The sequence below is a fragment of the Ascaphus truei genome, chromosome 2 (assembly GCF_040206685.1).
Source record: "Ascaphus truei isolate aAscTru1 chromosome 2, aAscTru1.hap1, whole genome shotgun sequence".
Lineage (NCBI taxonomy): Eukaryota > Metazoa > Chordata > Amphibia > Anura > Ascaphidae > Ascaphus > Ascaphus truei.
The window spans coordinates 413,269,309-413,283,021 of NC_134484.1; the positions used below are offsets into that span (position 1 = coordinate 413,269,309).

The 13,713-nt window shown below is 40.6% G+C and overlaps 1 protein-coding gene across 1 annotated transcript in view; it reads left to right on the forward strand.

Moving 5' to 3' along the window:
• Positions 1 to 13,713, forward strand: part of MRC1 (mannose receptor C-type 1) — a 138,083-nt gene that overhangs the window by 104,016 nt on the left and 20,354 nt on the right. Inside the window, exons 19-25 of the mRNA XM_075587513.1 lie at positions 150 to 250; positions 2,772 to 2,914; positions 5,251 to 5,356; positions 8,907 to 9,073; positions 11,227 to 11,329; positions 11,423 to 11,655; positions 12,371 to 12,536. Coding sequence (XP_075443628.1) covers positions 150 to 250; positions 2,772 to 2,914; positions 5,251 to 5,356; positions 8,907 to 9,073; positions 11,227 to 11,329; positions 11,423 to 11,655; positions 12,371 to 12,536 — 1,019 coding nt within the window. The remainder of the gene's footprint in view (positions 1 to 149; positions 251 to 2,771; positions 2,915 to 5,250; positions 5,357 to 8,906; positions 9,074 to 11,226; positions 11,330 to 11,422; positions 11,656 to 12,370; positions 12,537 to 13,713) is intronic.

Consider the following 13,713-nt stretch of genomic DNA (forward strand, 5'->3'; position numbering starts at 1 on the left):
AAATGTGAGTTATCTGATATCTACAGCAGGTTAAATTCAGCAATTCTTATATTATGTATGTGAAGTACTCTTAGAGAAGTGATACATAAAAATGTTTTTCGACTGGGTGAAAAAATGACAGTACATTGTCTCCCTATTTTACTATTTAGGTGGATGGATGGCACTCCATTGGATTATGTAGCCTGGGCAAGTTATGAACCAAACTTTGCAAATAACGATGAGAACTGTGTTGTCATGTACAAAAATTTAGGTATGTGCCTTCTATTTGTCCCCTGGTTAGTGTGCTAAACTATTTATTTTGTATATGTGCTAATTGGTTAAAGAATATTCTTGAGTTGAATTATAAGGCCATTTTATTACAGTTTTGCCATTAGTTTCCTCTAAAGCTAAACTGGCATGCCATATTTTATATTTAATGTACAGTAATCTCTCTGCTCTGGGTAAAACAGAAAGAAAAAATGAAGTGTTCAAATCCCCAGCCTTTGTTACACATGCTGTGTGTCCCTTAGGCTGCGTCCACGCTAGCGCTGAGCGAGCTGAGCAGGCGGCTGTTACTTACATATATAGATATATGTAAGTCCCCGCTCACGCTGTGCGCACACGTGCTTGTGCGCGGGCACCCACGCTCACCCACGTTCGGCGCTTAGATAAACAAACAAATGTATACTTTCCCACGCTCAACTAACCGCAATGATTCCCCCCACGCACGCTCAAGCAGGACACCAGGCGCTCATGCTTGGAGCACTCTCCAAGCATGAGCGAGCTCAGTGCCAGAGACTCAGCCTAAGCTTGGTATTTTACTTTCTTTTCACAAACACCAGCAGATGAACTACAGTAAATTAAGATAATTGTTAACTTGCATTGACTCTACTAAGGTCTGATTAAACATAGACAAAATCAGAAATAAAAAAAATGTAAAATGCTCTGTTATTTTACAAGGTTCAGGGTAGTCTGTTTTTTTTTTTATAATATTGAGAAGACCAAACAAGATGGACGAGCATGAGGTTAAGATGGTAGAGAAGTAATACTCATAAGACATGTACTTTTAATAAAGAGCAGTAACAGGGCAGATTTTGAATGTGAATCAGTGTGTTTATTGCAACTGGGAAGATGTGCATAGATATATTTAACTTTGGATTCAAACTTGCCACTGAGTTATGTTCTATTTACACACAAGCGCACTTAAAGGTTATAGGAATGTCTCTGAAGAGAACTTGTTTATTGCATTTCTAGCTAGCTCTAATGGGCATAATATTAAATCACTGATATGCTAGAAACCACGAACAGATTAATTATAATACAAAAATCACAGACTCTGGGATACATTCACACTAAGTAATAAAATCTGTTTGATAAGGGACATATAAATCTTAGCAATATCTATCTCTGCAATATTTTTTCGGATCCCAGCAATTCACCAAAAAGTCATACATGTAAATGTTCATACTGTACCTAAGCCATCCGAGTTCTACTGTCATTGTGAGATTGTGATCTGCTCGAATTATTCTGTCTCTGATTCCAATGCATTCAGGTACTCCATTCTCCCGCATTCCTATAGAAAAGGGAGACACAGTGTCTGGGTTAGTTACCAATTCATGATAGCATGGAGATTGTCTATCATCTAGTAGTAATGAAATAGTGATTTGCATATTAATTTTGTGATTTTAAACCTAGAAACATATCTTATAATGTACCTTAAAGCAAGTCTATTTTCTGTGTATCAAAAGCTGGATTTTATTAAAGATAAGGGTCAAAAACAGCCCCCTGTTAAACTACAGGAGAAAGGAACATTTTTCATCATTTGTATTTTACTTTCACTGCTGCAAATATGAATCCAGATTCGGGCTTTCATTACAATATATGTGTTGGTACACTTATTGTATGCTAAACTGGAGTTCAGGTACACAAGTGAACCAGCTAGGTGCTCAAGAAGTATATACTTTTCAGTTGCTGGACCAATAGCCAATCCAATGTATATGTTTTGGGTTTAAGGCAAAGCTCACCGGATGATGGTGGTCTCTTACAATAACTTGGCTCCCCCGGAGCACTATGATATAAATATTGAGAGACTCACCCAGGTGTAGCTGTCAATGCCGTGCCCGTGGCAAATTTCTTGATGTGCAGCATCGCCAACCCTCGAACGACTCATCTGTCATGAGGGCGGTCTATGACCGGCGGTGGGTTGGTATTCGGCTGATCCAGCAACCCGGCGTGCGACCGGGAACAGCAGATGAGAGAAAACACCTCGTGGAGGAGAAAGACGCGATGCACCGCCGTGCAGACAAAGTGAAGGCTGGTCAGGTGACTTCAAAAAAACTTTATTGCTACAAGTGTAGAGCTAGCAGATACTTTGACGCGTTTCAGCCGATTGGCCTTTGACAAAGGCCAATCGGCTGAAACGCGTCAAAGTATCTGCTAGCTCTACACTTGTAGCAATAAAGTTTTTTTGAAGTCACCTGACCAGCCTTCACTGTGTCTGCACGGCGGTGCATCGCGTCTTTCTCCTCCACGAGGTGTTTTCTCTAAACTAGAGTTCAAGTTAACATTTTTGTCTAAACCTCATCCATGTTTAGAGCTAAAATATTAAAGATCTATGTTTGCTCGGCTGCATTTTAAGTGTTAGGAAGAGGAGTGATGAATGACCTTTATTTTAGTTGATAACCAGTGGTTATTGGTATCCATATTGTAATCCACAGTATGTTTTCTCAGATTAGATGCTGAATCTTTTAGCTACATTTGCTTAACATATACTGTATACTTTTGTTTTGCAGGGTTTTGGAATGATATAAATTGTGGTTATCCAAATGCATTTATTTGTGAACGGAAAAACAGCTCTATTAATGCAACATTTGCACCAACTGTTCCTGCACCTCAAGGTGGATGCCCATCAGATTGGCTTCCGTTTAGGAAAAGGGTAATGTAATATAACAGCTATCTGTATTTAATGAAGAATATGGAATGTTATTTATGCAAAGTTGTATAGAGTTGTGGGTTATTACACTTTTTAAAGTGAAGTTTGTAAGGATGGAGGGGAAAGTTTTGAAGGAGGTACTGTAGGAGGAAAGTTTAGTAGGAGTAGGAGGGGTTTTTGGAGGAGGCAGGACTGAGAGTTGACTCCAACTTTACCAAATTGGGGAGTTATTGAACAAGATGCAAACAGTTAACAGCTTTCACCTTGTCAGGCCAGTCCTGGGTGAGGCTATACAGGGGCACAGTCTTTTGGATGTTTGAAGTACCACTAAGTGGAGGCTTATCCCATGACCACACTTAGGGGATCGCAACGTGCGGTTTGGAAGAGGCGTATAGCTAGGGTGACCATATGTCCTGGTTTAACCGGGACAGTCCCGGTGTTTAGGCCTCTGTCATGACTTTTGGAGTGCTGCCCCTGTTTTCTATCCCGCTGGCCATGCATGTGTGATCGACACTTGCTGACTTGCACATGCACGATCGGTACTTGCCAGCCACTCGTGCGAATACACCTTCGGCTCTTGTTGACCACGCATTCGCGATCGGCACTTGCCGGCTGCTCGTGCGCATGCGCATTTGTCGCGTGCCCACTGTGCATGTGTGATTGGCATTTGCCGGTCACTCCTGCGTGACAGGCAAGCTCTGACCGTGCATGTGCATGAGCATCCTGTAAACGCCACTCGCGCATTTGCGGTTGGCAAGTGCCGATCGTGCATGCTAGGCTGGAAAGCGCTTTTTGCGCATGCGCAGTCAGCACTCACAGTTTACACATGCACAATCAGCAAGAACCGACTGCACATGCATGACATTTGTCCCAGTTTTTGCTGGGACATATATGGTTACCCTACATATAGCTTAATGTCCCTCTACTCAGGATCCAGACTATGCGTCCTATGCTTCCCACCTTCAGTGCCGCTCTATTAGCCATGGGTTTCAGCAGGCTAGCTCCAGCATCTTGTTTACCCTCTAGTTGTTCTTAATTAATTTTACACAGGCCAGTGCCTGTGTTACTTATAGCCTATCTTACAATTGGCCAGTATGCCTTCTGAGGAGGAATTGACGCCTTGCCTTGAGGATTTAATCCATTAGTTAATGGTTGGCCAGACTCTACCCCTGGTTTATTATGAAATCTACAATGAAACATTTATTTTCATCAATGTATTTATCTATGAGTATTTACATTCCTATACTCTCATATTCTTAACATTTGGGGAACCTTGTTATTTCTAGGTCACACCCAATTCTGTTACTTTCACATAGCTCCATGAAGCAATTTTACAATGGCACAATTTTCCTATTTATACTCTTACGGTGTAAAGGGATTTTCTCACTACCCAACTATGCCCAGGGGAATACTCCTACTATGCCTCAATTTCAAGAACCCCACATCCCTACAGGAGCCTATTCATCCTAGGTGTCACAGGATCTCTTACCACTTTACACTCCAGCATCTTGGTTTCCCTCTAGTGCTCCTAATGAACTAAGACCATGATTATACCAGAAATCACCGGCGACGCCGCACAGTTTCAAATCCTATCCTGTAGTCAGTATAGTGTAGATGTCGAGTATTTAATGATATGCTTCTTTTAATAAGTGAATTTTCAGCTGGGACAAATATTGAGTTGAGGAGAGTTCCAGGGGTAGGGAGGAATGACTGAAAAAGATTTAAGATGTGAGAGGGCTGTAGAGGTAAAAAATGCAAAACTGAGATATGCTTGGATTGGGTATAAAATGTGAGTACGGGTGTAATGGTAGATCGGAGTGGAGCTACAAGTACATGGCAACGCGGCACCAAATGACGCCGTGGGGTCACCTGACATGACATCACATGACCCACGGCGTCATGTGACACCGGGTCATAAGAGAGGGGGGGCGAAAACTGGAGCTGCGAGGTAGGAGTTCGCAGGTCAAAAACTTTGCGCACCCCTGATTTAGACCCTTTTATTAAAAAAATACAAATAGATTAAAACAGCAAAAAAACAAAACAAAGCCTGAGCCGTTTTTGGGTCTTGTTTCGTATTTCGCTTGGATTTGAAACTTCTTCCGAAGTTCAATTCTGAGTTCGAATCGACCTCCAGAGTTTCGAACTGATCAACTTTGGAATTGAGTTGGAATCAAGGTTCGGATTTCAACCAGCAAATAAGCCCGTCCTTAGTTCGTTTATCACAGGACACAGTTGAAAACTAGATTCACTGTGTATTATTCCTGTTAAAATTTATAAGTAAGATGATTTTTTTTTTAACTCCAAGAACAAGATAGTGACTGATTTGTGATTTCTTTAAGTGTTATAAAATATTTGAGAATGAAAATGCTGAGTGGCATAGTGCGAGGACAGCATGCATGGAATTAAATGGAAACCTGGTCACCGTAGAGGACAATCTTGTACAAGGTGAGTAACCTCTGCTCCATTTTCTTAAAGTACCAATCCCTCCACGTGACCCCGGTAGACACAATGTATCTTTAGACAATCATTATTGTCTAGACTCTAGGGAATAAAAAGCTTTGTATTTTAGAAACTGGGTACTCACTAGAGCTAAATATTGTGTGGTTCATCTCTTGAAGACACCCAATTTCAGATGACCCAAAAATACAGAAAGCAAGCACATAATACTGATTTAAAGGTAGCAAAAAAATAGACACAATAGAAAATAGACTGTTAAAAAAACATTAAGGCAAAAGTTGAAAATGTAATATCTTTTAAATAACCAGCACCTGAATATAAATAGGTAAGGAGAAGGTGAGTCTCAGTGAGTAAAAACACTCACTCAGAGAACAATAACACTGAGCTTTAATCAGCTGACCCGCCTCTCACCATGTATTTATCCTCCCTCTGTTTCTTACTCTTCCCCTCTTTCTTCCCCACTCGCTCCCCATCTCACTCTTTCTCCCTCCCCCACCTCCTCCCTCTCATACTCTTCCTTCCTCCCTCTCTTACACCTCCTCTCTCCTCTTAAACTCTCCCCCGCGCTGTCACTCAACTACCCCCAATTACCACCCGCACTCTATCCACTCGCTCCATCCCCCCCTCCTCCCACTCATTCCCCATTTCTCCCTGGCGACACACACAACAACACACACACACACATACACACATACAATTGCACATGATCCCGATACCTATACAATTTCCACCACAGTAATTCCCCCCCCAAACACACACAATAATTACCCCCTCACAAAATAATTACACCCCACAATACACACAATGATACTCCCCATAATACACACACAATAATATCCCCCCACAATACAAACACAATTATATACGCCACAATAAACACAATACCCCCTACAATATACACAATACCCCCCCCCCATAATAGACACAATACTGCACCCTGCACAAAATACACACAATAATACCGCCCATAATATACACAATAATATCCCCACACAATACGCACACTAATACCCCCCTCTGGCCAGGCCCATCTTGCCAGAGTCTGGCCATCGGGGCCCCTCTCAGCCACGAGGCCTGGGACACTTGTTACGACTCACCCCCCCTCCCCTATCGACAGCCCTGGTGGTAGTTCCAGTTGTCTGTGAGCGAGAGGAGGTCTCAATAAAATGTTGGTAAAGGGAATATTTTTATATGGTTGATTTCTTTTTATTACTCAAAAATGTTTATAAAAAGGTGAGGCTTTTATAAATAATCTGTATATACATGTTCAAAGTTATTAGTATATAAAAAATATATATAAGGCTACTACTCATGCATAGAATATGGTGCCACTGGCTGGAGTTCTGCAAACACAATATACATGTTCATGGTTCGGCAGTTCTTAAAAGGCAGGAAAAAACCACTAGTGCTCTAGGCAGCTTCCTCGGTCACTTTGCCACAGAAAGGCTTTGTCCCCGCTGGTGCTGAGCGTGCTCATGCTTGGAGAGCTCTCCAAGCATGAACGCCGGGTGGCCTTTAAATTTTTGCAAGCGCTCGCGGTGGGAGGGTGGGGGGTACGCTGCAGGGGAAGCTGAGCACGCTGGTAAGTATGAAAAATGTATTTACCTAAGTGCCGGTGAGCGTGTGTGCCCGCGCATACCCGCACGCGCATATATATATGCAAGTCACCTCGCCAAGCGCCGCTCGCTCAGCGAGCTCAACACTAGCGGGGACGCAGCCTAAGGGAGCTGACGAAATGTTGTGAATAACATTGCCATTGCACAAGCAAAAGTATATTCTGGAGGCACACCTGACTTCTGTCAGAGGCCCGTTCCTCTCTGATGGACCCGGAGAGTATTTTGGAGTTAGATTTTTTTGGTCAAAACATAAAAAGCCCATATGAAACATGTTAAATAGCATTTAGAAATAACACAGTAGGTAGTGAAAGTGGATTGCACCATTATGTGGTAAAGCGAGGGGAGGATTTAAAGGAATGTGTATTGGTATGGTTTCTTTGTTTTCCTGGAAATTGGAGCAACCAACATGAAAATCAGTCAGCCTAATAGGCTCATACACTTTAAGGATGAAATTTGTGGAACATGTATAACTTATATTCATATATATTTGCTGGAAGAAATACTCTATTAGTATGGACATCTGAAGCGTCACTCTCAATACCCATATGCTGATATTACAAGTACTTGATAACAACCAATGTAATTGCACATGACTGTCAGCACTCTACTGCTTATGTTGTGCTTACTTAATAGTCTCAATTCTTTTAGAAACTACCTAAAACCTTCAAGGGAAATATTGATGGCATTTTATTTAAAGGCCTATTTGCCATTTTATTTGCCCTTATTTGCTTCCTACATGCCCTTATTTGCCTTCCTACATGCCCTTATTTGCCTTCCTACTTGCCCTTATTTGCCTTCCTACATTCCCTTATTTGCCTTCCTACATTCCCTTATTTGCCTTCCTACATGCCCTTATTTGCCCTTGCTACTACACGTCAAAAGTTGAAAGAGCAAAGAGCTGACAAACGCAACCGAGTTTGACAACTCTAATGATGTCATAAGTGTCACAAAAGGCTTTTTGCCGCTTTGGTGCACTGAACTGTAATTTTACCTTTTGCTTGTGTGCGCTTTGTACTTCTTAATCTTCAGCATCAACAATTATTATTATTATTTTTTTCATTTTGGTGGTCCACACAACTGGACTGTGGTAGGTGTCTAGGGGTAACAGCAGTGCTCAAGCACCTCCAACAGGTCAGGTTTAAGGATAATTTTGCTTGAGCACAGGCTACTCAATCAGCGGCTCAGTCATTTTGACTAAATGACCTGTGCTGAAGCAGGGATATCCTTGAAACCTGACCTGTTGGGGTTCTTGAGGACTGAAGTTGGGAACCCCTGCTCTAGCTGTAAATGGTATGTACCAAAAAATAATGTTTCTGTGCGCCCAAAATAAAGTAGAACGTGTATAAGTTTGTCTACCAAATTCAATTTGGGGTGCACCCTAGAAGTCTGTATACAGTATATTGTTAGCAAAGAATCAAGTTGCTAATATCAGCCAAAAATGTACAGTATTTGACACAGCACCAATGTTTCATTATGTAGGGCAAAAAATATTATTTTTTCATTAAATGTATTATTTTCATGGCTATTATAAATAATATGACACTAATCATTTATATTTACTAATACTAGGTATACATTAAAAAAAATACACATAATTATTTTTTTATTTAAATTATATCAATGAGATGAAGCAAATTAATTTAAAATAACAAACTGTGTCATTTGTATGAAGTCTTCTTACATACAAGGCACATTTTATGAAGGTTAGTGCTACTTTTTAGCACCAACATTTTGAAGCACAATAAAGGTTTAAATATTGTAGGACCCTTCAAGTGAAAGTGTCCATGTAAAGGTTGGCATTTTCATCCCATTTTTATTCATATAATTCTTTACATTAACAGTGCTAAGTTGTTTCAGGCAAAAGTAATGTGTATGTATCTGCTGCTTAACTTTTGCAATATGTCATTCACTCTTTATTTCAGCTTTCCTGACTTATCATCTAAAAGATTTTATTGGGAATGTCTGGATTGGACTGAATGATGTGAACTCGGAGCACAAGTTTCTCTGGACCACTGGAAGTGGTGTCTACTATACAAACTGGGCCAAAGGTCACCCATCAGGGAGCCAAATGTATTCCATTGATGATGATGTAAGTTTTACAGTAATGCAGTTGTACTGAATATATTTGCTGTTGTTGAATCACACGCTAATTATCCCTTATACTTTAACTATATGATCTTGAAACATTTACATTCCAAAACATACCAGAATAGTGAAAGTAACAATATGATCATTTTTTAAAATGTTTTTTTTTCTTCTTTTGGCTTATTATATCCCATGTTCCCCCTGGAATTCGAAGAACACTTCTGCCTTTCTGGGACCCTTGGAAACAGTCCTTCCCAGAGGGTTTGAGCAGGGAGTTACAGCTTTATTTATTTGTTTTAATCACATTATAAATTATTCACTTTAATAAATATTTGCACATGCACTTTGTATCAGTGATTAAGTTGTAGGGGCACCTTTTTATATCACTGTTTTGTATCTCAATAATATGATCAACACTGAGTCCACTGACCTGTTTTAAAGGAGCAATTCAAGCAGCCTTTCCCCTCCCCCCACGTAGCATTGAAGCAGGAGGTCTCCGGAGCTGGACCCCATTCATTTCAGCTCCGGGGACCTCCTGATTCCAGGGATACTTAGCTCTGAGGGGGTGGCCGGTATCTCGTCAAAGTTTAAAGCTCCTACGTCACATGGGCCAATAGGAAGCCTCACCTGATGACATCACAGTTTCCTATTGGCCCATAGGACACTGAAGCTTTTAAAACCTGCCATTACATGAACCCAGCTAGCAAATCAGAGAAGCTACTGCCACCCCCTATGGAGGTAAGTATCTCGGGAAGCAGGGGGTATCTGGAGATTACATTCATGGGGGTCAGCTATGGAGACCCCTGCTTCAAACTTATGTAAGGAAATAAAAAAAATTGGAGGGGGGGGAAACATCCGCTTTGATTGCCGCTTTAAAGGAGCATTTAATGGAGGAAAAAATTCCCCCTCGTGGATAGCAGGGAGTTTTCTGAGCTGAGCCACGTTAATTTCTGCTCCGGATATCCCTGCTTCCCAAGATACATACTTCAGAAGGTGCCCGGTTCTTCATGTAGAATTAAATGTCCTGGGTCACACGGTCCAATGGGAAGCCTCGGCGGATGCTGCTGCTACTTCCTATTGTCTCACGTGATACAGGACCTTTAAAAAGCCATATTGTTCACCTTTGGCTAAGGCCCCAGTGCTCACTGCTGCACGCATGCCTGGCGGCGCGTGCACAGGTGAAAGCCGTGATCTGCGGTCTATTGTGGAGCGTGGCCATGATGGGGGGCGGGGGGGTGAGCAGCGGGCAGCCATGATGGTCTACAATACTTGCACTTCTATTGGTCCACAATATCTGCCCATCCATTGGCTGCCCACAGGCCATGTGTTCGCGCCGCGTCAAGGAAAGACAAAATTCTTGTCTTCCTTGCTAGCTGACGCGTTATCACACTTCGCGCGCCCACACACACGGCGACTGGGTTCTGCCCCATAGAGGTTTGTGCTGTTGTGTTGCACGCACGCCTCAGCGCATGCCGCAGCGGCCACTGGGGCCTGACCTTCGATGGCACCTGTGCAGGTATGTACCTTGGAAAGCATGGGGTCCCCGGAGGTTAAATTAATGCAGTCCATCTCTGGAGATCCCCTGCTTCAAACCTAGTACAAAAAATATATACCCTCGTTCTTTTTTTTTTTTTTTTTTAATCAAAATTAAAATTTACTATCATTGTGTATCCTTTTACAATAATCAACTGATTATAAAATTTCAGGAAAATGTTCCAAAATGTCTTCGTTTTAAAATATTGTCTTGAATTACATATAAATAACTGGCAACTTGGCAGATCACTGCAAAGGGGATTTTTCATTAAGCTGTGATATTGCTCAAATCTATTGCAGGTTAATTAAGAACCCCAAATGGCCCTTATGCAATATTTTTAATTGAATTAGCAAATACAATGAATACAAATGTAATATACTTATGGGTTATCGAAAATTTGCTGTAGCTATCAGAATATTATATGACTTAGTTTCTAATGTTTCATGTCTGATGCTTTTTCGAATGTACTTTAAATAGTCTGTATTCTTATACTGTAAATCAGAACATGCATGCATACAATATATCAAAAAAGGACCACACTGAACCTAAAGGTGTCAGAGGATTGCTGCATGGTTTTACTAACACTAATTAATACATGTGATATAATTTTTATTATTCTGTAGACTGATTGCGTGTCTATGAAACAAGGCCTTGTTTTGGATGCAGGAACCTGGGTTGAAGAAGATTGTGATCTCGAAAGAGGTTACATATGCCAGAAAAACAAAAGTATGTTCAATGTCCCGGCTTATTACATGAAATACACTTGTATGTACCATTTGTTAGGAAAAGCCTAACACATATTTATTTACTTCTCCGCAGACCCGGCATTACCTGTTTTACCAACAGTCGTCTCTACCTCTAATTTTTTAAAATATGGTAATGCAAGTTATAAACTTGTAACTTCCAAAATGAAGTGGGATGAAGCACGTCGATATTGCAAAGCAGAAGATTCTGAACTAGCCAGCGTTTTAGATGAATATACCCAATCTTTCTTAATGATCCATGCATTTAGACATAGTGAACCTTTCTGGATTGGACTTAACAGTAATATGGTATGTATTGTCTGTACGTATTGTCTCTCCCAAATGCTTGTAAGTATATAATAAAGGCTACTGTATATAGTAAGATGGACAACATTATATTAAATGTGTTTTGTATGCATAATAAAAGACTTCTGGTTGCCAAATTTGGACAAAAATGGAACACAAAACTGCTATAGTTTTATCAAAAGAAAGGTTATCCTACTGAAGGCAATAGGACTTTTTGCAGTGATAAATGTGATGCAGTTTTTTTGCTCCACTTTGGCTTCGCAACCGAGAGCCTTTGATACATATCAAACTTTTTATGTGTGATGTGCCGAAGCAAAAGAAAGAATGCTTTACTTTGGTTTAAGAAAAAATGTAGGGTGCTTTGTTTCAGTGTCTCCCTACTTACGTAGAAACGTGTATAATATTGGTCCAGATTTTAGAAACGAGACGTTTTCTCTACCAGAGGATTATAGCACAGTATTTACGATATGATCAGTGATTTGTGTTAGAATAACCGTGGGCACAACAGTATCTGCTGCTTAACTTTTGCAATATGTTATTCACTCTTTATTTCAGCTTTCACGACTTGATCAGTTGGGTAACATCCAGCTCTAAATTTTCAATCTACTAACACATTTAAGGTTGACCGTAAATGTTACATTAGCTCATTTGTTTTAATAAAATGAACAAGTTACCGGCCCTGAACATGACTTTTTTATGTATCTAATGCCACATTCAGACTTATAGCCAGTTCAAGTGGATTGATAACTGGAAACTGCGATATACTAAATGGGCTGCAGGAGAACCCATGAAGAAAATCGCCTGTGTTCACATGGATACAGATGGGCAGTGGAAGACATCATCTTGTGACGAAAATTATTCCTCGATTTGTAAGCAGAGTGATGGTATGTATATCGTTATTTATATAGCATCATTTAGGTACATAGCACGTTACAATACATGTGACATAATATTCTAACACATAATGGGAATAAGCACTTCAGGCATAAAACAACAGGAAAAGGAGTCCCTGCCCCACAGAGCTTACGATCTATGTGTTATGTTGGGAGAATTTACAGAGACTGAAGGAGGGGGTGTTGGTAAGTGCTTCTGTAAGATGTCAAAGTCAGTGCATATGAGTTGTACTTTATATACATTGAAACATATTAAATAATGTCTGCAATAACCAGTACCTAAATGACAACTACATATTATGTGAGTAAAATTTGCAGAGCACATAAAAATGGCAAAAATAGACTTGCATAAACCGTACAGTGTGAAAACATTGTGCCACAATGTTGACGTTTCAGTCTTTATAAGACATTCCTCAGGGTGTGACGCCACATACCACAGTGACATGGTGCAATACTGTATCTGCTTCTTTACTGATTGGTAAGATTTTACTAACCATTTTCTTGGTGAGTTTATAGAATCTCTGAACCTTTTTTTTACTATTTATGCTATCACTCTGCCATGTCCCTTATATACCATTTTAGCATCTTTTTCCATTTTTTACTGCAACAATCTTATTTCATATACGTGGGGCCAGAGTGCCGTGTCCCCTCCAGCACTCGCGATCACCTAACCGCCGCGTCACTGGTGATAGAATGGAAGGGGAGGAGTCATCGCCTTCCATCTGCCATCAATGCAAACCATCGCATTTTGGGGGGATGTAGCTATTACGTTATGAGGCACCAGGGTGCCAGAACCCATGACATAGTTGCTACACTCCAGGGCACTCAAAGGGTTGATATTATGCAGATGTTTAAGCAAAAAAATTAAAAAAGAATGAAAAAATGCCCTTTGTTTAGAAGTACAATACAAAGTCCACAGTTAAAGTTGAAAGGGTAGTCTGTGGTTGATGCAGGTTATTCTTTCTTTCTAATGAGGCTCCCATATGCCAACATATTCCATAGCGCTGTAAAATAGGTTGGAGGACAAAAACAATAAAATAACCAACACAAACATACATTGTTACAGTAGGTAAGGAGGGCCCTGCCCAAAGTAGCTCACAATCTATAAGGATGGGTAAGTGGAAACATAAGGTAACGGATGGCTGCTTGTTAATTGAAGGAGTTGGCA